General features: G+C 39.9%; 1 protein-coding gene across 1 annotated transcript in view; it reads right to left on the bottom strand.

Moving 5' to 3' along the window:
- Positions 1-27,824, bottom strand: part of SNCA (synuclein alpha) — a 61,024-nt gene that overhangs the window by 3,679 nt on the left and 29,521 nt on the right. Inside the window, exon 4 of the mRNA XM_062493845.1 lies at positions 18,022-18,057. Coding sequence (XP_062349829.1) covers positions 18,022-18,057 — 36 coding nt within the window. The remainder of the gene's footprint in view (positions 1-18,021; positions 18,058-27,824) is intronic.

Raw genomic sequence — 27,824 nt, 5'->3', positions numbered from 1 at the left:
TTTTTTTCAATGGAAGTAAATGATAAGTCATCATAAACCTCCAAGGGAACTCCTTGCCTGGGAAAGGTTTATTGCCTCTGCCCAGCTGAAAAGCAACACAAACACCGCCTCTCATGCTGATGTCACTGCAGTTCACATGAGGATGACATTATTCAAGGTCATCTGTTACATAAAAATGCATAGCAAAAGTGACCACCACATTTTAAATGGTGGCATGCTCTGCTTCTGACATGGTCTCCCCAAAGTAAGGGTATCATAAAAGTAAACCACCACCCCCAGTGGTGACACAGAGCCATCTAAGGTACACTTTAAATCATAATTTACCTCCTTTAAAACAAATAAATGCAATTTTACATTGTCATGAGCAGTAATTCCAAATCCTAATTCAGTTATGGAAGAGGAAAACAGCCCAAAAGACCAATTCTTGCCTTAGTATGAAAGACACATTTTTCTCTAGAAGCTGCAACATCTCTCAACCACATTGAAGGGCATTTCCAGAGGGAAAGATTTTTTTTAATATTAGATCATGTAAAAAGTTCAACTAAAGCTTCTCAGAGATGAAGTCAGTTTTTAGCTGGGGAGCACTGAACTCTTGCTAGGAAAATGCTTTTAAAAGGGAAAATTACAACTCACCCAGTAAAAAAGGCATGAGAATAATGGTGTGGTGAGGACTTCTGCTTGTCCCCTAAGGATTCCCTTAAGGAAAAATGAATACTGAATATTGGTTTGAAGCATGATCACTCTGGGAAACTCTTGTATTTTGACTCCAGAGAGTCTCTGGGCACTCAAACCCCACAGTACAGGAAAAAAGCTTCTGTGCTATCCCAAGCAGAGTAGACCCCACTGCCATTCTCAGGCATTAACAGGAGTGTCACTTGGTGCTATCAGCACTTCTGCCTGCCTTGGTAAAGGCATGTGCCTATCACACCTGCACAAAGCCCATGTGCTACCAAGCCACCCAGCAAGCCCAGCCACACTTCTCCCAGGAATGCATGGCTATGTTACACAGCGTATGCTCTCTCTTCCATGAGGTTCTCTCATTTTGTCAAGTAACCTGTGTCCTTTATAAAGAGAGAGGAAATGGTGCCCCGTCATTGTGAAGTGACACTTTTACATGGCCTTGGGTGCCAGTTCTGACTCAAAGAACAGGTATGAATATAACTGGTATACAAGAGCACAAAGGACAACTGCTGCAATGGCTCCAAAACGTCGATTCCTTCTCTTATACTATGGGAATGAATGCTGCTAAGCTCTGTGCCCCACAGTGTGAAATGACACACTTTTGCAATAAAATAGTAATCAAACTAATTAAAAACTCCTCCTGAAGACCTGACCCTGTTAAAATACAGAATATTTGACAAAACTTCAGGACTATTCCCTTTACCATGTAAAGGTCACCAAACAGGTTTTTCTTATTTTAGTGTTTTTGGTGAAAATTGCACCCCATTCTTTCTCTTCACTCTTTTCCCACCTCAAAACACTCTTGGTGGAAGGGAAGAAACTGCTTAAGATCCCCTACCCACAAAAAGCAGACCAACTGGTCCACTCCTGGTATTGCTCCTAAGTCAGCACCATGCAGTGAAAGGGTCACCTTCAGGAGTGTGCATCCTGTTCTCTCGGTGATGTGTTGGTGTTGTAATGCCAAATTATTGCCATCAGAAACAAGGTAATTTATCCCAAGTCAGAGATGAGCCACTTCAAAAGGAAGCATTGCAATTGTAATTTGGTGGCTGATCTAAACACTATACTTTGCCATATCCCTGGTTAGTAATATGTTTTTTGCTCTTCATTATGAACATTGATGAAGTCTTATAGCCACGCACAATTCTCATTATTACTGGAGACTAGTTCCTTCTGGAGTGACCCCACATTCTGAGATAAATAAACCAGGCTACCAAACTGTCTGCTCTTAGAACATTTACACTGTCAGGAGGCAATCACCCTGGAAGCCACGAACCACAGAGGTCAGAGAGACCTCCAGAAACTGCCCACCTTGAGCAGGTTGCTCAAGGCCACTCCTGATTGGCTTTTAACCATTGTCACAGACAGACACTCCACAACCACATTGGATATGCTCATCCAGTGTTCAACTAAACACACAGTGAAAAACATGTTTCTACATTTCAGTGGAGTTTCCTGCATTTCATTTAGTGCCCACTGCTTCCTGCCATTTCACTGGGCACCACTGAGGAGTCTGGCTCAATTTCCTTTACCTCCACCCCTCCTGGTTTTATACTCATTGATAAACTCCCGTCTCAAAACTCACATCTGTGTTGCTGATTTTCTGTCTGTTCTTGGGACCTCTAGGGAAATTCCCAAGCAGACAGTGTGGAAGGACCTTTTCTCTAGCTGAAAGCCCTACTGCTCACAATAAATAAGGTGAGGCTTGCCTCAAACACCTAAAAGATGAATGTAACCTGAGAAGTCATTGTTAATTTCAGCAAAATAGATTATTAAAACTCAATGAGCACTGGTCACTCCGTATCATTTGCCAGTGTGTTATTGAGTGCTTTATAATGTAAAACTGTGAACCAATTAAATCTGATTAAATTAAATATGTGTAAATTAATCAAATTAAAACTATGCATCAAATAAAAGAGCAATAAACCAAGACAAGAGGCATTATGGAAAAAGCTGGCTTACAAGGTAATCTTCTGGTAAGTCCTTCAAGACCCCAAAAAAACGTTCCATGCAAAGCAATTTTAACAGTCCATTTTGTTGTATGTATACACCAGTTGGTAGCTGTGGGAGTTAAGAAAAAGAAAATAGACACCTAAAAGCATGATTACCTTGAAAAATTATTACATACTGATAGAGTAATGCCTGCCTGCCAGCCATTGGCATGCACATCTTTGTGGGCCCAGATGTTAATTCTAGCCCAGTATTAGTCAATTGCTCAGTTTGCTGTAGTTACAATCTGGATAATTGCACTAGTAATCTGTCTTTATTGAGGGATAAAACTGTTTACCCCCAAAGCAATTGGTCTCATGCCTGTTACCACATCACAAACCTGTAACTCAGCAGGGCTGCTTCAAGCCCTTACAACTGGTAACTTCATGTCCCTGTAGCTTGACTAAGCCCACTTCATTTTGGTATTACCCACCTTGTGAGAGCTTTTGTCAGGAGCTGTCAGTCATTAGATGGTGGAGCTTAAGGTAAAATTTTGGGATTCCTTTTTATACCCCCAGTGCAGCTGTTACTGTTCCTGTGTAAATTTGCCTCCTGCTACAAGCTGAATAAAAATTTGCTGTACTTATGGGCTTAAATTTCCCCTTTGAAAAGAAAATAATTGGCATTCTTCCCTCTCCAAAATTTAATCCACCTGGATACTGTACTGAAGTGAAAAAATACCTGTCTTCCCCATTTGATAATTCTATTTTTACGGATATTTTGACTGGAAAGGCCAACTTATCTGGATGGAAGACAAACCCTTGAACAAAAAACCCAACAAGAGGTAAAAAAAAAAAAAAAGCCAAAATGGCCTCAATTCATTTACTTTCCTAGTCCTAAGATATTATATTCATGGAACTGAGTTATACAGTTATAACTGAGTTGCCAGGTCAGCTTAGGATGCTTTAAAGCTCCTGCTCACTCATTGCCATTGTCAGTGCCTCCAAGACTCAGCTGTAAATGACAAAGCATCATCAGTCTAGTTGTTTCACTCCAGAGATACAGATGTAACTGTGCACTTGCTAGAAATAAAGCAAACTGCTTTAATTACCCCTAAGCTGAACACCTAAGTGAAGGAAACAATGAGAAAGCACTATGGGTGAAAGAAACTAGCTGTTCCAGTGCACAACTCATTTAGAGTACCAAAAACAAAATGAAACTGTCTCCTTCCTTCTCCTCAAATGGAGAGTTGAAATGAAGAACAGACATTTAATTAAACAAGTAAATATCAACATTAGCACAATTCCAGTGAAAGGCTAAAGCAGTGCATGGAAGTTCTACAGGCTGCATTCCAATTTGCATTTTTCTACCTTTCCGTTGGCAATGACAAAAGTGAAAAGGAAAACAACTGATGGTTACAGAGAAAGGAATGAAGTGCCTGTGGTAACTTCTAACCACAGCTCTATTAGCTACAAATAACTGGAAATAATTGCTGTTTACAACAAGTTACAAACTGCTGTAAATGCCTTAAAAACATAGATAGTATATATTTTTTTCTTTCCTTCCTTTAAAATTCACCAGTATTACTTGATGAGATGCCTTTGGAGTACAACAGGAACATTTCTGTGAAAAATCAAATTTGCTGAAACTCAGATTTCATGTTTGCATTAACCAGGCTGGTTAAGTTCCTTACAAGAGCTGCTAGAATGTTGCTATTTGCTGACAAACGAGGATTACACTGAGAACCTGCTCATTGCACAGGCCAGACCAGAAGTCCACATGAGTTCTACAGGGATGGACATGTGCATCAGTTCCAGGTGACTTAAAGCAAGAGGTTGCCTAGGGGCTGAGTCAATACAACCTCAGGAACACATGTGAACGCAACCAGGACACACAGCCCCTTCAGCTTCATCCTTCTCTGCTTCCCAAATCCATGGTGACCTTGAAAACTGCATGGGTAGGGGGAAAAAAAAGCTAGAGCAGATAATTTGGAAAGACTGAAGATATTTCTAATTGCAATATAGTGGGAGTGATGCTAACTAGATGCCACCACATCAGAGATGTGGACCAGATCTGGCTCTCTTTCAATTCTCCTGAACAAGGTAATAATATTTTAGAATAACAGATCTGCTCAAACAACATCTGTTACTTTATGCAACAAATATCCACTATCAACTTCATTATTTACATTCTCAAAAATGAAATTTCAGACTGCAGTTCCACAGAAATCTTCAGTCAAATAATACCACTAATTCCAATAGGGATTTGAAAGAAGGACCAAGGACTGAACTGAAGTGTATGCTCCATCTTATGCAGTAAGAAGGAACAGTAAACAACCTAAATTTATTTTAATTGTTTTTACTACATAACTCCAAGACACCTTAACAAAACTGAATAAGTGACTGAAATAAATAACATGCACCTCCATAGGAAAATGTGTAAGTACCACTTAGGCACTCACCAAATCAAAGATGGTGGGCAAACAGCACACAGAAAATAATTACAAAGTCAACATAAGCCAAAAATATCACCTTAGTGCAAAAAAGGGGAAACCATTCTCTCACGTATTAAAAAGGCCTATCCAACCCTAGGGGGACTTCTTCTGAATACAGAATTCAGTCTACACAATGCACGTGGCTGGGGATGTTGGGAGATCCCAAAGGAGAGCAGCAGGAAAGGTCACACTCTAGAGCAGAGAGGAGAATGAAGGAATCTGTTGGACACTATGTCTGTCAGGAGCTCCATGGGACTAGCTAAACCCATCTGTCCCTTTCTACAAAGGAGGACTCTCCATTCTGTTGAACCTACTACCCAAGAACGACCTCCAAGGATGACAACTGAACCTTACCTTCATTAAATAAAACTATAACACAACACATTACCTCAACAGATCACATTAACCAGAAAATGGTACAAATCAGCTTCGAAGTCAGCATAGGCATGAGCAATATTGTTCAATTCTGGTTCCACTAGGTCAGAGAAGATGATTTTAAATAGTGTGGTCTCAGCCAGAATTGCAATGTTATTTTATCATACTTTATTTAAAACAGTTTGAATATCATAATCGCATTTTAATGTTAGGTACCCATTTAGTACAGATGAACTCCAGATGTTATTGTATAGTCTCCATGAGTATATATTCTCTAAGAATAAATTGAAGGAGAATTAATTTCCTCTTAAAGAATTTTCCAGTTATAAAAACAGTTGATTCAATGCTGGATTATCTAAAACAGCAACTTCTAAACCATATCTATTTCTCCCACTCTCACAAAAAGTTCTCTACACAGACCTGCAGGCCCAACCACCTTCTGGCATTATAAACAGCATGAGTTCCCATTCACATGGCCCCAGAGGGAGTTCCAACTCTGTGCCCTATCTCCTGCGACTGCAGTCACAAACTTCACTCACGACGATGTTCATAAAGACAGGGGAAGATTTTCTCTTCAATAGTGGAAAGAGTGCAGGTTTTGCTCCCTTCTGGCTCTCCCTAGAGTACAAGCAGCCAACCCAGAGCAAGCAGCACTGACTCATTTGCTTGTACTTCCCAGCACACTGAGCTGTGGGCTCACATGTGACCTTGTGGCAGGACGTCACCTTCAAAGGCTGGAATTAATTGACAGGACATGCTATGAATAAAGTAGTCACCCTGCCGTTATCATCAGTGAGCATCTCTCTAAAGCATTCCTTCAATTCCAACCTATTACAGCACTTTACCCAGCTAGGGAATTTCAAAATATATTTCTTCTACAAAGTAAACCAACACTTGCTTTTGAAAAAAAAAACAACACTTGCAACAATTATTTGAACCATGAAGGTTTCAGGAGTATTTCCTGCAATTGTGATCTATTGAGCACCAGATTAAACACTACAAAAGACTAGAGAGACAGCCTGGATTTAAAAATTTATACTCCTGAAGTGATACTCATTGTCTAGAAGCAAGTACACAACTACTCAGAGCTTTCACTTGAATTGGGAAAGGTTCTTTCACAGTTCAGTGGCACAAATAAAAAACATCACAAACACCTCTTCAGTTTATTCTTCTCCCATAGAAGAGAGAATTCCTTTTAACTAAGTTAAAATAATTTCTTAATAAAGTCTACTTAGTAAGGTGTAGCATGCAAGGAGACTCTTAAAAGACCAGTGCCTAAATACACAATACTTGAGTACTTGCGTTGTCTTTCCCTCCTCCCCCACCACTGCTATTGTTATCTTTGCTTTTCACTTCTGGCTTAGATACAAGGAAGTAGCAGACTGAAGTCTGCCATCCTCTACATTGTATAAGAGTGGATTTCAAAGCAACAGTTTCCCAGGCCACATTCTGCTCTTTGTCAGTATAAGCCTGGTGTAGCTCTTCCCCTCAGTAAACTATTTCATACTTATACCTGTATGTCTGACAGCACCTTGGGTTCATGGGTTCCAAAGACCTGTTGCTGTCCCAAAAAGGATGGGCACCAGAAAAATCTTCACTACTACTTCACATGTAAGAAGTCATAAAGAGTGTACGTTTGGATGGCCTCTGAAGAGTCACCCAAGTTGCATCTCTGTTTTAGGCAGGTTCAGCTTTCTCCAAATCGTTCCCAAGAGATGTCTGAGGAAAGCAATTTAAAAGCCTAAAAGTAACAAAGGCTTGATACTGGAAAAAACATTACCCTGACTCATTTCAGTCTTCTCTGGGCTAACCCAGCTCTTTCCAGCCACACAACACAGTTAGGAAATACCTGTGGAGCATCCACTACCCTGTACCTATGGTGCTCATTTTATGAGAACTGCAGACAAACTACGCCTTGCTAGAGTTGAGATGTGGCTGCTTGCTATTTGGAACAGAGTCAAGTAGGGCAGAGATGCTGTTCACTGTGTTGCTGAGAAGGAAAAGAGGGCAGGCCCCAGTGGTGTCCAAAGTCCAAAAACTACTTGAAGTGCGAGCTGATGATGATCTCAGCCATAGATGAAACTTCAAAGGGGAACTGTTGCTGCACTGCTTTCAGCAGAAAGAGCCTTCTATTAATAAACTCTGTTAAACCATTTGACATTAAAATGCAGAGCTGCCTTTTAAGGATCAAAGCATTGAATGTTAGTTATTAGAATTGTTAAAATGACAATTTCCCTCTGGTCCTTTTTTACTATTAATCACAGTAGCTCCCTAAACTTCACCAGCTAAGCAGGGGCTTCCCCTGGAAGGCATTTAAGTCACAGTGAAGTTATCACATAAACTGTTAGATTTCACAGGAAGGAGTCAGTCCCATAGCCAATAGGACCAAAAGGGAAATATCACTTTGCTCATCTCACACTCTTCTGATTTGAGAGAGGGGATTCTAATCATACTCCAGCCCTCACCTCGTTTAAATTTAAGCATACCAGAGGAATAAACGATGTATACACACCACAGAGGTAGCACACAAAAAAGTAGTTGAGATAAAAGCATTTATTCTGCTCACAACATCCAGAATAGCACGGAAAAAACCACAATTCTGCCAGGAAGTTTTGAGTGAAATACTGCTGAGTAATTGCACTCATTACACCATCTACTTTGGGGATAAATAGAAAAAAAACAAACCGCTTTTCTCCAAATTCACGGCGTAACAGTCAGCTACATGTGATTTATGGAAGCTCAGATGAAGCTGAGGAAGAATAATTTCATGTATGTCACATCAATGAGATCAATTACCAACAAAACTTATTCTATGAGATACAAGAATGCTCAGTTAAAACACAGAAGGAGTGAGAGAACACATGTAGCAAACTAATTACAGTCAGTACAGTTCTTTCTCCTACAAGCCACATTTGCAGTTCCTGAACAACAATACACTGCCTGAAGCAATATAACATTTCCTCCATCATAGTGAGAACCTAAATGCTGCTCTTTTGCATTTTCAGAAGTGAAGATGAAACAAAAAGACTGGTAGGATGAGGCCATGCTTCAGAACAAGATGCGTACTTATGATATGACTCCCTGTAGTTTGAAAACAACACAAAAACCTATCTGCTACCAGCCATAAAGATGTTTCTCTACACGTGCTGCCTGATGAACATTTGGATAAGAATCAGAGGCAGATCTTGAGAATCACCCATGCAGATGTGAACTCAACTGACTTGAAAGACTGCCACAGCTGGATGCCCAAGTGTTTCTAAATGCTCAAGCAGTATCAGTTCAGCACTCAGCTGGTGAGTTTATGGGCAAATACTATTTTAGAAATTACCTATACTAGAAAATACTTCTATGGATTACAAGGCTAAGAGTAAATGTACTTGGATATGAACAAACAAACAAAATGAAATTCAGCATCATGCTGTATCATCATCCTCTTTTAATAATGACCTCCAAATAATTTTTTCAGTTATCTGATAGGTATTTGTGTATTCCCTCAACTGACGTACTGCAGTGGCTCTCATTAAAGTATGGTAATTTTTAGTTGTTTAGCATAAAGTCAAATGATGTGTTTACTGTTCCATAACAAGCATTGTTCAACAGGCAGACTGAATGAGGAAACATAGCAGTGAAAAAAGAGTGATTTCTCTTGGACAAGTGTATCATTTCTGATACAAGCAAGCAGTAAACCAGCTGGTTTACTGGTTTATTCTCTCGTTCAGGTGTTCATCTGCCTGGAATTATCCAAGGAAGGCAGTGGCATTGGAAAAGCAACAGTTGACTGCTCTGGAGTTATTTACCTCTTTCCCATACCTGTAACATTCCAAACAAATATGCAAAGTGTGGATGCTTAGTGAGCTACATTTACCTGAAGTCACTTCTGCCAGGATGAGCTCTGCAGGATCTAGCACCCTCAAAAAGCTGTTTACAGAACTAGTGCCTCAAGTATTCAGAAGCATTTTTCTGAATAGATTATTGCAGAAAAGAAGTTCAACGCATTCTTTGCGACAGCAATAAATGTAAATCATATGTGGCTGCATGGTACTTATGCCAGCTGGACTTAAACCATGTAAGCAATTTTAAGAGAAGCTTAAAATAACATTATTACTAAAATCTTAAAAGCTGATATACTCCAACCGGAATCATTTTAGATGTTTACATTTATTGCAAATTCATTAAATTCATCCATTGGATTCAAAAATCAAAAGATTTTCAAGCATACATTTAAGCAAGTAGTTAGTTCCACAGAAGTGAAAGCTTTTACACAGGTTTAATACTAACAGAACACTGTAAGAAATCAAGAATGACCTTCAGAAATCCACAGTGTTTCAAGTGCCAAAAAAGAATCATATTACTTAATATGCTAAGGTAGGGCATTTTGGAAATTTGATGCAAACCACTTTCATCCAGTGAGACAGAACTCAACATCTGTAATCCCCCAGATAAAATCAGTGACAAGTGAGCTCTTCTACTGTATCTTCATTGCAATAGGAATTTTAAGATCCAGATATAGAGACAACATCCAAACTAAATGTGTTCCTAACACCAGTTCCAACAACCCCATGGAAACAAAGATTTAAGTCAAAGCAAACTTAGAAGACAACATTCCCCCAATGTCTATTCACTGCAGGAACATAATGCCTTCAGCACTTGAGGGTTTTTTTTTTTTATTTTGCTGCTGCTGTTGATTGCCCTGTGCAGAGGAAAAATGCTCTAGTGCTTTGTGTTGTGCGGGTGATGCTCCCATTTCCCAGCTGAGTTTGGTTGAACATTTATGGAAGGGATAAAGTATTCTGAATTGGCTTCTATCAATAAAATGACTCAGTGATCACTGTGCAAGTGGGAGGACTTCAAGCATCTGACATTGCTTCTCACATTCTTGCTGTCACAAATGCAAATGTTGGGGAACTCAAACTCATTCCTATCTTGTCATTTTAAAATCCTAAAGGGACCTTTGATCATTCAGTGGCCCGTTAAATATTTAGCAGTCAGGAAGAAAGGGATTTTTTTTGCCTTCTGTGATGGTTTAGCTGGTTTCAAATGTAATACTGATTCCTTTCTGTGAATATAATGTATCACGATTTGCCCACCATTTTCCTCCGAGATAAAAAAAATCCCTTCGATTAAAAAATTGATCTGCCTTCTAAACGAATGAAAAAAGAAGTAACAAACAGAGGGAAAAGAGGGCTGCGAACCCCACAAGCTACATCATCTCCATGCACAGAGCACACTTACATCCTGGGGGCTTAAAAAAATCAATTTTAATTGCTCTGTCCCCCTTCAAAGATAAGCACCTTGCAAATATTGCCTGGGAACACGTCCAATTTGTTGAAGGCAGTACTGCCACTACCCTCTTCAGAGGAGCAGGGCTTTGGTCCCGAGGGTACCAATACCCCTACTGCACTTGAACCTGTTAATCCCACTGAAAGGCATGATTGTCTTCATCGTAATATTCATCACACCCCAGGAGGAGATGTGCGTGTCTAACCTAGGAGCTGAAACTAGGCACCAGGGAGCACTGAGCTGCAAGCAGCCCTGTTGCTCTGGCTCAAGTCTGCTAGCAGCCGGAGGGGAGATGGCTCCTGCAGCTTCCCACACAAACCCTCTCCCGTGCTCGTTAGCATGCCTGTTCTATTAATGACTCACCTTCATCCTAAAGCACCAGCTCAGCCTTGTCATTAATCACCTGAAGTGTGCTGGCTTCTGCAGTTTGCTCAGTCCTCGCCAGTTCAGGCTTCTGCATTACAAGCAGGGGAAGGAGTTTGTGGGTCAGGCCCCACACTTCAGCAAGGACTTTGTAGCTTCACAGAAAATACCTTACAGTCAGAATCTGCTTTTCCCAACCCAGTGTTGGGTAATTTCTGGATATTTTTTATGAGGCAAAATAACTGCTTTCGAAATGTGATTGTTAGATTGCATGGGTGGCCAGCAGGTCATTGCTGGTGCATTCCCAGTGACAGGCTCAGACAGAGAAGTAGCCCTGTACCACAGCCCAGTCCATCTTTCCTGTAGAAAAAACATTGGCTAGCTCATTCAACAGCATGAAAAACCTAGAGTAAAAATAAATGCACTGCAAATTGATTTATCCTTCTCTCAAAATATTCTGAAAAATGCTCTATATGTGTTATGAGAATGAGAAAGCCACTGAGAAGACCTGTAGGTTGTGGCTAGGAGGCACTGACTTTCCATGGTCTGTGGGTACTTTGCCTTGTATCCCAGCCACTCCTAGATTACATTCACAGTTCCTTCTTTACATCCCTTTGAATTTCAATTACTGTTTTTTAATTATTTCTTTAAGAACTTAAATTTATTCCATTTTACAGATGACCTTTTTTAACACTAACTACAAAGTAATATGGCCTCCTACTCTAGCTTAAAATGGGTTTTGCACAAATAAACCGCAGGGCAAAGTGTGTTGTTAGCGGAAACTAACAGCCTATAACTGATGAAAATTTATGTCCACCCACTGGTTAGCCCATCAATTTATTCTCTTAAAAAAATGTCAAAGCATCTGTCAATCATGCAGACAATGTGAGAGGCTTCACCAGAGAGACTAAAAGAACAACTCTCCTTGCTAACTTGCCGCACCATTTGATGGGTGAACCATTTGACACAGAGGTTAAAGCCCACACACAGTAGATATTTATCAGAAACTTGACACATATGTAATCATAGCATCAGAACTGTACCATTCCTTGACAAATCACTTTCTTAGAACACACATTAGGTACTACATTTGGGGTATCTGTCTAGAACCATGTATTTGGCAGGTATATACCAGAGCAGTTGCACTGACTTTAGACCCTGTGACTGATCACTTATTGATTCCAACAGATTTCTTATCTACCAAGACTATGTAACCGGTTAACTTCAGTTCAAGAGGTGTGGTTCATTCAAGCCACAAGCATCCATCTTCATGTCTAGCTCTCTACAAAGGACAGGGACAGCTTCTCCTCTGACTAGGACTGCCAGATTGAACCTGTTACAGAACCAGGACTCAATGGAGCAGGCTACTTGGGCAGCCCCCCAGCATTTGTATCTTGAAAATACTACTCAACTACCTTCCACAGGACAAGTGCCTGCATCTACCCTAAAGGAAGCATTCATCCCGTCTTCCCTTGCCTGCCCAAAATAAATACCTTTCTGGCACAGAGAAAACTCTACTTTTAGACATACTACATATGAGCAATACATTCTGCTGTAAGACCTGAGCTCATGGCAGAAAGGGGCAGCCCCCAGCAGACAACTCACAGATCAACTGAGCTCATGTCTCAGACAGCATTGCTTTTCTGCCTGAAATAGATTTTCTTTCCCCTTCTGCTTTAGATTATTTTGTTTTATTTGGTTTTGCACTTAGCAAACCCAGCAGCCACGCGTTGCTGTCCCTCAAAGTCCCAGATCCTCTGGTGAATGGCCCCTCAGTGAGGAGCTCACAATCCTCATCTCACTGTGATTTTCATCGTGGGTGAGAACAGTCCAAGCTCAGTCAGCACTGACCTGTGCAAGGAATGGTCTTCTGTTAGATGGAAAAATGTCCTGGCTCAAGGGGCCAGACTTCTGGAAGCAATGAAGCTTCTCTCCTCTAGATCTCCAAAGGACTACCTGCCTTGCTCCAAGCTTTGCTTATTGCTGGATGGCTGTCAGTGCAATTCCAGAATACTGACCCAGTAGCTGAAAACTGCAAAAATGCACTTTCTGACTGAACCTATAACACCACTCAGCTCTCCAGCTTGGGCAACATCCATGCTGTAGCTTCATCACATCAACACTACATTTTAATTGACTCAAAGACATGAAATCTCAGTAAACCATCCAGTGGCTGTTAAAGTGTGGCAGCACAGTATGTACTCATGAAAACACTGAAGGAGCTTTCCAGCTCAAATAAAGCAAATTTTTTATTTCCTTTCATAATACATTGCTTTAGTCAGGGCAATCTGACACTGTTCAAAAGGCCATATTTAATCAACAGGAGTTAACAGCTGTCTTTCTACATGGGAACTTAAAGTCCTCAACTTCAGCTAATGAGCTTGTTAAGGACACTTCCATGTCCAACACTCACACCACCTGAGCTGGGACAGAGGCCCATTCGTAGGTACACCCCCCACACTCATATGGAACTGTTTCCCCCCCTGGCTGAACCCCAGAATTCCCACAGCACAGTCTCAGATATCTCCATATTTTAAGTACCTTAATCATGGTATAACAACAAAATTCCAGCTGAAGCTGGTGCCTCTGAGGAGGGACTCAGAGCAAAGGAGCCCCATGGCTTTTATACCCTCACAGTCACAGGGCAGGAGAGTGTGGAATCATCAGCTCCTGCTGTGTCCCTGAGTATCCAGCCCCCTGTCTGGGCCACTGGTCCCAGGGCCCTCTGTTGTGCAAAGGGCAGCACTTCATGGCCTCCTGCCTGGGGCTTGGGCTCCTGCCCCAGAGCTGAACCACTAACTCAGCTGCACTGCAGCCACAGCCTGAGCTACCTGCACTGAACACAAGCTTGCAAAAATGCTGAGTGAACCCACTGCAGAAAGGCCAGACTGTTTCCACTGGGAAGCTTTGCTGTACTAGTGGTACATATTGGGAGCGTGAAACCAGTCTGTCTTTTTTGATATGTGATACCCACACCAATTCTTCCAAAGCAGTTCTTCCACTAGTATTGCATGTCCTGAAAAACTTTAGCAGGTTTTGTTTTTTACTATAAAAGCTTTGTTGACATTTGGGATGAAGTTCCTCAGAGAGCTCTACCAATATCTGTCTACCTTCTAAATATAATCTTTCTTCAGACATCTATCACATCCTCCCATGATAGGCACAGAATCTGTTCAAGCTCTTTGTACAGTCAGTGACAAATTTAACTCTGCATTTTCCAGATTGGCAATAGTATAGATGTGCCAGCACTTCTCTGACAGCATTTCTGTCCTTTCCCATCAATTATTAGACTGTGTAGCTCCTTGTTGTCTCCCAAAGTTACATAACTGCTGAGAAGGAGCCTATTTTGAATTTTGTAAAGTGTACAAGCAAAAAGAGGCCCTCTCATGCTTGTTCTTTACAAACTGCACAGCAGGAACCAGCTCCCAGTCCCTTCCCTGGATAAGCTCTCCATTTCCCAAACTGCTTCTTGAGGTTCACTTGGAAGTGTGATGTGCTTTGCACTGCTGCAAAGCAAAATAATCCCAGAGGATTGACATGGGTTTGAAGTCAAAGGCATGCCATGTTTACTTGTGATTTCTGTTTTCTATGAGATGCCTTGGAGAGAAAAGTAAAAAAAAAAAAATTCTCACTGCTGGTAGAAAGCAGTGCCTTCCAAGTGCAAATGTTTGCATATGTGCAGAGGCACTCTAGGTATCAGATGTGACCATAACAGAATCTCAGCTTTGAAAACATTATGATTATTCGCACTTTTTTTTTTGTGAGAGAAGGAAAAGGTTTAAATTCAGGTAATGCTCTTCAAAAGACTGCATTAGAGATGCAAAGCACTCAAAAAATCATGAATCACCATCTGCTCTCTTTTATCTTCTAATGTCTATCAGCATCACCACTGTTGCCAACATTAGTCACACTCCTCATGATATTGGGTGTTTTTCTTATGCTCTCAGCTTTCAATCAAAATTATACAATAGCAGTTTATTTAAAACAAACTAAAAAAAACCCCAACACGCTTAATGCCTGAGAAAACTAGTGCAAGTCAGCAGCTCAGAAAAGCAGAAAACTTAGAACTATTTAGATAGAATTTAACTGCTAAAATTTGTAATGGTATTAAGTATACTCCAGAGGCTCTCTTTCAGAGTAGCTCAGCTTCCCTAGGGGTACCAAAAAGGCATCCAAACTTGAGATCCAGGGTAGCACACGGCATCTCTAAAAAAATCTGCTTTTAACTATGACCACAGAATATCCCAAAAATCCTGTTGCAAGCCACATTTTATATAGGCAGAGCTCGTGTCAGATAAGTCAGCTGAACTCTGTGCCTTTGGAAGTCAGGCAATATTCAAACACGGAGTCCCATATTGATTACAGTCTCATTATGTCCTCATGTGAGCATCCAGGAGAACAAGTGCAGCCTCTGCCTCTCTTGCCAACTTTACACTATCTTGACTATATCTTACTCAGCTGCTTCACACAGCTTTTATTTTTATATAAAGTGCAGAATTTTTTGCTATTCTGAAACACAAAGTATGCCACTGCTTGCTGAGACAGGATGCAGCTCATGACAAATGCTGTAAGCACTGGAGAGGCACCAGCACACCTTGGCTGGCAAGTGGAGTAGGGCAGCCCAGAAAGTGCTCACAAGTGTTTTTCAATGACTCCGCACAGCTGAGCTGGAACTCAAATGATTTGGGTCCCTTTGTATGTAGCCAGCAGCTGGGAAACATCCCTTATGCCCTGCTCTCTCTCCCCACTCCATCCCTAGCACAGGTGCCAACCAAAACCTCAGCCTCACCCTTGTCATTTAAGGAGATCCAAAGTCTTGAACCTCATCATCCTGGCTCCTCCTGTTGGAACTGGAAAGCACGGGCTGCACTACATGAAAGCATTCTGTTCTCTGCACCCATGTTACAGCCTGCATCTTTGCAGGAGGCTCTGTGACTCATGTCTGACTCATGCAAGACCTATACCACCAACAGCATCTATCACAGCCAGAAAACAGAACTTGTCCTCAGGTTAGGAGCTATTTTAATGCCATATGTGATAAGGAAAAAGTACACACAAGCCAAGGTAGCTGGCACAAGGAAACTTGAAGGAAGATGATGCTGCCCTGATGCCCACAACCCTCACTCAGCCCAAGAACAGGGGTTTCCATGATGAAGATTAAACTGACACCAGCCATCACCTGAACCTAATTTAACCACAGTGCCCTGGCATCCAAATCCCAGTCAGGACTTTTTGCACATACACACTTGAGTTCTTAGACCAACCCAGAAGAATGAGCCCAAGCACACACTTGGTCCTTCACAAAGTCAAGTCCTGGTCTTTCTGGCACTGTGACTTGTGCAACATATTTTTCAAAGTTTCATGGCTGTTCTTATCTATATTTTCCACTATGAAACAGCAAAGTCTAACTTGCATACTGTTACAGCCTCCCCCCTGCCCCTGCAAAGAGAGAGGGGGAAACCAGGATTTCAGAGCATTTGAATATTTCATACAAAGTCACCTCCCTTTCTCCCTCCACCCTCAATAAAGCAAAGCCATTTCTCCCCCACATTTAAAACCACCAAGCTCATTAACTACTTAATGAGTTTTGTGCTTTCCTGCTGCACAAGCAGCAAGCTTCAGTTTATTTTCCAAGTTGCAACCTTTTTTTCCTGTCATTTCTAATAACACAGTTCTGTGCACAGAGGTTTCCTGAGAGGCATGTGGACCAAGACATGTTTCTTCACAGTAGGAAATAGAGAAATTGGTAGAACAGCAGCACTAAAATTAAAACATTTATTTGCTATGTCAAATGAAACCTACAGCACCAAACCCAGGAGTTCTTTATATTACACTAGGCTAAGAAAGCAAAACATGTAAAATATCATGGAAATAGAAAATTTTAAATCTTATAGGGTATATTATATTTAGCAATATAATTTAACTGCATAGTAAAGCAAAACTACTTAAGCATTGGACATGTCTATCATTTTAGTTCATCCACTGCAAGTAACTCTGCCAGTAGAGAAAAGAAATTGTAAGTTGCCTGTAGGGAATTCTTTTGGATGAATTCTCTTCCTTAAAAAAAGGCACATTTTAGAAACCTATTTCTCAAAGAATATCCTCTTGAGTTAGTCCCTCCAGAAACCAGGCTAGATTTTAAGTTGTTTATCTGTCAATACAGATAATCTAAATCAATAAATTAAATTATGACCAGTTTTTAGACATTAGTTTTAAGAATGAGATGAGAGAGATCACGAGATTATCTGCTTGGTTGATCTCTGGCTGCTACTGCCAGTAGAGCTATTAGGGGGAAGAAGACAGACATCCACACACACAGGAATCCACCTTTTTAATCTACTGCAAATCAAATCAAATCACCTGGGCAGCATTTAACAGCTGCCATTGACAGTAGTCACCTATACATGTCTAGAAAGCATCTTTGAACTAATTAGTCAGCTTCCAAACTGTGACAGCTTTTTAACAAGAAAACAAACATCTCTTATATTGTCACTTTTTCAAGTTTGTATTTTACCCAATCAAAACCATATAGAGCTAACATACCTGGCATTAAGCAAAAGGCTCAGATCCAGAGTTAGCACAATGACAGCCAAAAACTTAGCTTTGGATTCACTTCATAGGCTTAATAGTCTTGGATGCTTAGAAATGATAATAAAAAGCAAAAAAATGCAAACAAACAAAAAACCCCAGCAAAGTATGATGCCGTTAGCCTTAACATAAGTTACCTGTATCATATGAACTGCTCTAGCATTACCAGAATTCCTAACTTGAATGTTAGTGCAGATGAAAGCAGGTGGGAAAATGCAGTGATATTGGAAAGTATCAATTTCAGGAAGCATACAGTAGCTGAAGAAAACACCAGCGGCAGCCTTTCTCCACATTCCTAATCCTTCAATGACCCTGTGGTGAACCATGGTGAAATCATAGCCTTGGTCCTAGGAGGGAGAGGATATGTGGTGCACAGTGAGGAGGAACAGAGGAAGTGGTTTTCAAGAGTAACCATGTAAGCAGAGTCCACAAATCACCAGCACATAGCTACAGAAGAACTGCAAGAAAAACCAAGAATGAAACCCTTCCACAGGCAAAAAAAGTTTGGCCCTATCTCTTTGTATTAGTTTTTCTTGACTGGAAATGTCAAGCCAAATGTCTTGTTGCCTACAACTGGGAAGTGGTAACAACAAGGGATCCTACACAGCCATTTCCTAGCAATATCTGTACAAAGAAGAAAGTAGCTGCTTCTAAAAAAAATTATTTTGAAATTGATAGAAGACATTTATCCTGACAAGTCTACAGATTTATATTTTTTTCCTTCTGTAAAACAATTACGTAATTAAATATAGAAAACAATCCTGTTTATGCTGTTTGGCATCTGACAATTTGGCATAAAATCAAAGAAAACACATGTAAACAAAATGCTTAAATAGCACAGGAAATATTCTCTTAAGATCTTACTGGGTTAAACAAATAGGAAAAATAAATTAATTAGCAAAAGCTATCGTTACTAATCCAACTACCACGGTATAATGAAAGGAAAAGTTCCACAGTAGGTTTGATGAAACTATTTATAGTACTTGGTTTTGACCACTCTGTTTCTCTAGAGATCCTGAAGGGAAATATGTGAATTAAGCGAGAAAAGGGATCTCTCAACTGCTCAAAACACATAGAGAAATAAATAATTTTTTTTAAAAAAAGCAAAACCCAAAACTAACAAGACAGCTTCAGACACCTTATTGTATTCAATCCTTCTTTCCATCACTTCCATGAAATGTTTCAATTTTGACTTTTTTCCCTAACCTTACCAATATGCTACCTGTGAGCCCCAGTTTATTGGGGGACATCTCTTAATCACCTTTTGACACGCTCAGCACAAAATATCCAGGCCTAACCTGCCTTGCACAACAATGATTTTTGGCAAGAATGGTGCTCAAGTTCTGCCATGGAGTTCAAGTGAGATCAAACCAAGTCTATACACCTCTTCAGCAACATCCATTAATTTTAGCCTTCTGTATGCTTTCCTAAACACTGTGCTGATGTTCACCTCTGCAGAAGTCTTCCCCTTGCTTGCAATGGCATGCCAAGTTCATATTTTACACAGATAAAGCAGAAACATTCTACCAGCTCTGCAGGTAGGCAAACAGACTTATGAGACTGTCAGTGATTAAATGAAAAGCTGCAGCCAGTTTATGATAGACCAGAACTGTTCCTCCTACTTCTCCAGCATCCTCCATCCATGGATCTAAATTTCAAAGTAGCTCAAAGTGCATCTCAGGCATTTTAAGCCCTAGAGTTAAAAATTAATTTTCCCTAGCAACATGCCCTTAAGTTATCTTGCTTTCATGAAAGTTGTTTCAGTGATCCTTTTTGTTACAGAGCCACTTGGGCTCAGTATCAGCCATTTCATTTAAAACTAGTACTCAAAGAACCTAGAAAAATCTTCACTTGATCCATCCAACCTTGAATTTTCTTCCCTGCTTCCTGCACTAATCCTTAACTGAGTATCCCCATTTCCCTCAGAACAACAATTCAGGAAAATTATTATTTTTACAGTACAATAATATGTTAATTTCTGATTTTCTCTTGACATCTGTGAGGATGCACAGAGTTCACTGTGCGGTCACCAGCTGCAAATGTCACCTCCCCTATTTTTGTGGAGCTTCTCCTGACTATGTGCTTGTCTGCCATCAAGCAAGTTATCCTGCATTATTGCCAGTGTCTCTGCTTGTTTCCCAGGACAGAACATCTAATTGTTAATGATCACATGTCCAAAATTAGCTTCATAACTACTCTCCAGCTCATCTAAAGATGCTTTGACAAAGCTTTCACATATTCTACCTTCCTCAGTTTCACCCTACGAAAAACTGTTCTTGTCCTTTGAACGCATTATAGTCTCTAAAGAAAACCTTCCTGGCACGTGGGTCACACACACACAGCTTCCTCCCATTCATTAGCAGGGAAAAGGGACATAAATCCTATGTACAGAACAAAGCTTTCCTCCTTCAAGCAGGTGTTCAGTGGGAGCCACATGAAACTTTGTGTACCACCCAAATAACGTGCATCAGTACTAATATTAATTTTTTCTTTTTTTTTTTTACTTATGTTTTTGGCCAAAACTCCTATTGTTCCTGGAGAAAAAGGAAGCCTTTAATTGTTTTTCAGCCACATTCTCTGCAGATTTTTGCTGATCACTTGATATGCTGACACTGCTTTTCTTTTTTTTGCCTGTTCATGTGAAAATAATAAAAAGAAATTAGTTGATGTTCTGTGCAAACACAGAGGTTGTTTTCCCAGGTAGGAAGCTCCCATCATTACCTTAGCCACAAACTGTGCATCTGTTTTGGCCACATCCCCTCTTTACTTTGTGTAATTTATGAACTCTGTTATTCACTCAGCTTCCATGCTTTCAACCTGAGAAAAATAGCCCACTAAATGCTTGCAGGAGCCACCCTATGCCATTCCTTCTGTAATCCCTGGCACTTCTGTTCATTTGCCTTGGTAGAAGAAGAAAAATGGAGGTGGAGAGCATGTAACGTCCATGGCTTCTCTTCTGCTGAAATGACTAAGTGGGTTTATTTTCTCTTCCTGCAGGATCTGGAGTTGGGTCCTCAAGGTGTAGCTAAGCATATCACCTGTGATTTGCACGTTCCTCCAGGGCACATTCGGTGGCTGTGCCACAGAAACAAAACTCTAGGGCCAGGCTTCACCAGGTAGCTGATGCTGAGTTCAAACGGTTCACAGTAGAGTTATGCTGGTTGAACATGCAGCCCCAGGTTTTAGTGGCCCAGGGATTTCTCCACCAGTTTCCAGCAAGAGTCATAACTCATCACTAGGATGTTCACAGAAGAGATTTTTGACACATATTGTGGCCATTTGTTATTTCCCTGCTACCCCCATTCTACATCTCAGTTTGTCTTGATTATTTTTGAGTCAGACTCCTCAAGAATTTTCTCAGGACATTCAAAAACTGACCTAATAAAACTTGTAGAGTTATGTATCAAATTGTATTTTAACAAGGAAGAACTTAATTTAAACATAAAAGATGCTGAACTCTAAGCAATTCTAAGTGAAAATATTAAGCCAACATAGTGAAAAGCTCACTCCCTCAACTTCCAAAATGACAATCATTCCTTTTGCCCTAGCAGCTACAGCCTTTACAAAAATCTCAATTCTATACAGTCCTTGCTTTCTCTCAATCACTCTGTGGTGGTGAAACTGTTAGTATTTAAAACTGAAAGGTCTGGCTAAGAAGTTTATCTTAGCTAAAATCATGTTCCTTCTGACTAAAAGCTAACAGTCCATGATGGTTTCCAACTCCCCACTTGTGAGCCTGGGTAATACCAGAGAGGGGGAGATGCCATCTCAGTGCTCTCTCACTACGGCCACAGTAAATAAGGTTTTTTTTTCTGTCTGACTTGCCCTCATCTGGGCTCACACTGTTATGCACTTGGAGTCCCCAGAGCCCCCCAGCAACTCTGCACAACATTTGTTTTGAACACAACAAAATCCCATTTTTCTCAGAGGCCCCAACAAATGAAACCAATGACCTTATTTCATTTCCTTTTCCCTAAAGGAGCACTAATTTCAGTGCTGCGTTGTAGCTAGCAGAACAGTACATCTTACAAATTAAGCAGTGAGAAATAGCATTCCCAAAATCACATTGCAGAACGCAAGACACAGATTTACTATGTTCTTCACGAGCCTTAACATACTGTACTCATCTATTCACAGAGCCCTGAATCCTCCTTTTTAGAAAAGGCTCCTACATGTCCCATGCTAACAAAGATGACATTTACGAGTTTTACCATGAGTCTTTTTTTCTCCTCAACTAATTTTGTCAGGGTAGGAGTATGTCACCTATTTATGGCATGCATTTGGGTGGAGTGTGGGGTTTTAATCACCAGCTGGCAGAATTCTTGTTGTTGGACATTTTGGCCAAAGCTGTGTGAACCATTTAAGAGTGGTTCAGAATTAGTAACACTGAAGAGCCCAACTGGAAGCACTTTAGGAATTCCTATTTCAGGATATTTCTAATTAATCTCAGATTAGACACCCTGAAGTTAGAATCCTAATTATGCGTCACTCAACAATTGCCTTAGACAGTGACCTAATTTTTAATGCTAAAATGATATAATGTATTTTACTGCTGCTGAGAGGGAAGCAAAGTAATTAGTCGGTGCTTTTCAAGAGGACAACAAGCAATTTGAGTTTCTTTTACAGGGAAATATTCAACACTGCAGTGTTATCTGCAAATAAATCTTCACTGAATTGCTTCTCCACTACCAAAAATAGGCTCCCATAACACAGAAAGCAGAGGCTGATGGGAGAAAACTGCATCATTAAAAAGCTAAAATGTGTATGTTATTCCACTTTCTCATGCAAACATTGCTTCTCTTTCACAGCCTTCGAGTAACATCACATTTGAAGGAAAACTTCCAGTTGCTTTGGAATGAGTAAAATAACCAGTACAAGCCTACATAAACAAAGTAAAAAACCAAGCCCCCAGAAGTGAAATACCTTAAGACATTTTGAAAGTCTGGTTATCCTGTGACCAAATATTCTATCAAATACTTGAACAGATATTTAGGTGGCCCAAAACTGACAAAAGTCAATTGACAACCACTGGCACTTCATGAACAAAAAGTCAGCAGTCTGGGTGGGGATTTGAGCGCTGCACCAGAGGCACTAAAGTTGCGCTCTCAGAGAAAAATCAGTAACTCTCACACTGACTGCAATGGCCAACAACTGCACAGAGCTGAAAATCCTACTCTTGGATGGAAGGAGAAACAGAGGTAATACAACAACAGAGCCAATCTTGCCTGACAAGAATGCTTCTTTTGCACAAAATCACAGGATTAAGGGTGCACAGTTAAATTAATCTAGTTAGATTTTTTTATCCAGGCAGCTGGTGTTGTACCTCAAAAATCTTAATTTAAAAATTAATTCAAAATTACTTTTATAAAAACAAGGCCTTTTGAATTTAAGCTGTAAAGAAAGAATAACAAATGGCAGTGTTTCAGTTTGAAGGAAGGTGTCTCATCAGTTACTAAAAGGATTTTTAAAAAATATCTTCCTTAAAAGATCCGTGATAGAAAAGACAGTGTACTAGTCATAGATTTAAAGTGATAATGAAGTGGAAGAAATTCTGATTACTGGCAGCAGAACAGGAACACAAATCTAAAAACTGAATCTCAAAACTCCCAGCATTTATCCCAGAAATAATTTGTTCATAAGCTCAAAATCTTAGTTTAAAAAAACCCCCACAACTATTAATAGCAGGAAATCTTGAAGACATGAGCCAAATGTGACTGTTACATACATGTGCAAAATCCCCAAAATACCCAGATGACAGCTCAGAGATGCCATATCTCCCCTTCACTTCTGGCTGTTGGTTAATTTTGCTGACATTTAAACTGCTGCTCTTAGTTTTATGACCTATCTCAGTAAGCTTTGCTACAAAACCAGGATTCAGCTAAAGCCCATAATACCCACAACTTGAAGACACTGTCTTTACAATGACTATTTTTAAAAGTATCCATGAAAAGCTGCAGTCACTCTATGCCATTACAAAATATTTCAGAACACTCATGCAAACACAATTGTTGTAATCATTTCAATGGCATTCATCATTGCTTTTATTTGCATTCTATTATCAAACATATGAGAAACCACTACAAATTTGCAAAGTAACATATTTACACAGCTCCTTCAAAAAAGGCTTTGAGCTTGGAAGACTTTCTAACCAAGAGCAAGAGCATTCCATGCAAACAGTGACCAAGTGCATAGTGCAAATAAACTGCAAACAGCACAGAGCAACTGATAAGCTGCAACGGCCAAATAATTTTGAATAATGGGCAAATTAATGGAAATTGAAATCTGTTCACACATCATTTATAGACAAAAGTTAAAATTTCTGCATAACAAAGCTTTAAAATAAGTATAAGTATTGGAAAATTCTACAGGAAAAAGATGGCTTTTTACAGGACCAAGACTGGAAGATTATCCTTTTCTACACACCCCCCCCCCCACTTTCTTATAATTATTCAGTCCAAGACAAGAAGAGCACAGCTCTACTGGACAAGCAAGTTACATAAAAACATAGGATTTCCCCTTTCCCTTTTTATTCCAAGGCACATATTTTTCAAGAAGTGCAAATAAAAACCCAGTTAATGTCAAGAAGAACAGGATGAAGAGTATCTCAAAGAGCTCAGATTTGATATTTCTTTGATCATCAAGTTGACCTTTGCCTGCTAAATGGCACAGAGCTAAGGAATGATAGATCAGCTGTTTTCACAGATGAAAACTAAAGGACATCAAATACAGCCACCAGTGCCACAATAAAAATCTTCACAAAAGAGGGACACTGACTGCAGAGGGTTACACTGATTCAAAGAACTGCTCGACAACTTGAGAGGTACCACAGGGAAACAGCATTTTTCATACAATGGTTCTGAGACCTCCAGTTAGGAAGTCCCTTAACTGAAAATCCCTCTTGGCAAGGGAAGAGGGAGACCATGCCCTGCATATCCTGCATTTTTGAGATGAGATTTGCACATCACACCAATGTTTATAGCTCTTCTTAGGTTTTTATAGCCAATGCATTTATAAACAAAACAACTAAGACATCATCTGCCCATTTTTCCTTCCAAAAATCAGCAAAACAATCACATCATGAAAAACTTATAACATTTTAGCAATGGTTGTAATTTCAAGAAGCACGATGAACAACTTAAATCTACATTGCAAATCTGGTCCAAATAGTGAAGACTGAAGCAGCAATGCCAAAAGATACAGCTCTGAGTCTGGACAACTCAACGTCACATTTGAACTTCATGCTGCTCTGTGCAAATCCCCCTCACCTTGTATTAGAAGCTTTTGAATTAAAATGTTGCTCAAAGCTACCAAGCTTGGTTTTCCTGTTACTATAAGAAACCTAATCTTAAAAAAAAATGAAGACAGTCATCACTCTACTAAAAATTTAATTAGTTTAAATTTAAGAGGAGAAGCAATTCATCCGGGTTGGGCTGCGCCTGATTAGAGACATGGCATTAAGATTTCTTTCAGTGTTAAGAAACTGTGGAAAGCAGTTTCTAAAATGCTTTACAAGTGCTGGTGTGTATTAAGCACTAAGTAGTTGCAGATGAAGGCCCAGAGGATGTTCCAATAAACCATTTAACACTACCTGTAGGTGCCTAAATCAATACTTCGGTAGTGAACCTGTGCTTACATGTCCATGTTTGGCAGACAGATGGACAGTTCAGGTTCATACCTCTAATACCAACACTTCTAATAAGACTAATTAATTAGCTCATTCTTCTACTTCTCAAACAGCAAGAGAAATCTAAGCTTCCTGCCTTGCATTTCCAACAGAGTAGAAGCATCTGTTCTGAAGATGAAAAGTGACATTTGCTTTTAAGTTCTTTGAAATAATCCCCATGCTTTTCAGAATGCAAGGACTAATGATTTTTGTCCGTTTGGATGTTTCAGGATCTTATTCTAATGAGCTACATTCTGTCACATCTTTTTTCCTACATAAAATACAAGTAAATCCCAAAGCAACAAAGCTTCTACAGCTGAAAAGCCTTGAGAGGTGTATTCCACTTTGTCCACCCAAACTACACTCAGTTGGATACAGTGAGACTTCAGAAAACCATTACAGGAGTTTTCACCCAGCAATTACTACAACAATATCATGTCCTACTTAGAGTTCAGAACAGTAACTTTCCTCACTGCTTGTGAGGAAAGCACCACGGCTGCTTAGAGGAAGACCCCTGTGACTCAGAAATGTGTTTTTCATGGGTCTGGTCCACACTTACTAGTACAGAAAGAGAAGCATCAACCCAGCAGCTTCAGGCCAACACCTGTCTGTGTGTGCTCCTCTTCAATGCAATCCATTGAGGCACAAGGCATCCTCCTCCCCAGCCATGCAAGAGGTGATTTACTTTCCACAAGGATTGGACTTCAAGGTAATGCAGTTAATGCTGAGAGACTGACTAGGACTCATGGGCTCACCATCTTGTAAAATTGAGTAGGGCCTTGCAAATACAGTTATTTCTGCAGCACCTATGTGTCTCGTGTCTGGACTGATGTTTGTTCAGGCAGTCTGATATGTACTTTTTAACTGTATCTTTAAATATTAACTGGCACTGAACACTTAATTCAGTTTCTCATCTCTTTCCTCAAACAGAAATAGACAGTTATATGTGGCACTTGAGCCAATCCTGTCTAAATAATGTGACACACAAGGTCAAGAAAAACATGCTCAGAATGGTACTGCTATCACTATCTGGTAGTCAACACTTCAAATACAGCCCAACTACTAATATGAGACTTAAATCGCAAGGAGGAATAAGTGCAAGCATTAGAAGGCATGGTAAAAACAAGCAAGACAAAATTATTTCCCTGAAATTATAAGTGCAATTACTTTTGTGTGAAGTTTTGCACATCTTACAGATATTTTAAGAACTGTGCATCTACTCCTCTGAAATGCCTCCCCCCTTGACTACCAATAATAAGACTAAAAATCAATTAATCAAAACTCCATATAAACCACAAAATTCCCTCTGTTCCATTTCTATTTAACACCTTTTTTCCCCAGTGATAGACGTGGACAAGGACTAGGAGATAGGCTATTCTATGATTCTGGGTCCATAAAGTAACTGAAAATTCAAAGGCCACCAACCTTGTGATTGCTGTCTCATATCAAACATTCCCATCATCTCACCATAATTTTCTGCTTCTCTGGCAGTATGAAGAAAACCCTAATAGCTTGCTGTATTTCAGAGTCTAAGGCAATAAAGAACCAAACGTCTTGGTTTGGGAAAGGTGGAAGGGAAAGCAGAGGAGAAGAAAAAAAAAAAAGGAAAACAATAACAGGATAGTTCTAAATTACTACGACTTACCTCAGAGTTAATAAAGTGATTTTACAGAAAGGAAAGGGAGTTAACAGGCAGTATATGCCATCACAATAAACTAAATGCATATAGATACACTAGTACTTCAGGAAAGCAAAGAGATGACAGTCTGGATGATCTGTCCAAGACCATAGCTAACATCTGTGCTATTTTTTTTTTTAATTGCAAAGCGCTTCTGTGCCATGCTTGGCTGATCATTATTTTATATATTCACAGCTGAAGAAAGTTTCCCTGACAAGAACACCCTGCTGCCTGGCATTTGTACTTTTTACTAATATCCCAATTATGTTAGTACTGATGACCAAGAAATAAAATAAAGTATTCAGTAAGAAATATGGCCATGCACCAAATTATCTCAGATTCTCAGACGTTCAGTCTACTGTCTCGAAAAACAAAACTATTTATATGGCATAATGAAATACTCAAAGATCAGAACAATTTTGAATAGAAAGCAAAATAGAAATCAAACACCAAGTAAATGGAACAAGTTTTCTGTTGAGTAGGTTTGACTGACAAGATCATCCTTACTTGCTGTCAAAGAGTGACAGTCCACACTGAGGTGGCTGAGCAAGCAGTGAAATAAAAACTTACTGTCAAAGGGAGTAAGAAAACTTAACTGCCACCAGCTGTCACTGTACCAGCCTTACCCTCCTGTTCTTAGTCAATTCTAGTTGCTTTCAAATCTTGCCTATCTAGAAGGCATAACAGGTTGATCAAGAGTACAAGACAGAACTGATAGCTGAACAGATAGCCCTTCTTCATGCAGCCCGACATATCAAATGGGAACAAGGGAT

The sequence above is a fragment of the Cinclus cinclus genome, chromosome 5, assembly GCF_963662255.1.
Source record: "Cinclus cinclus chromosome 5, bCinCin1.1, whole genome shotgun sequence".
NCBI classification, from domain to species: domain Eukaryota; kingdom Metazoa; phylum Chordata; class Aves; order Passeriformes; family Cinclidae; genus Cinclus; species Cinclus cinclus.
This window is presented reverse-complemented; position numbering and strand designations above follow the sequence as displayed.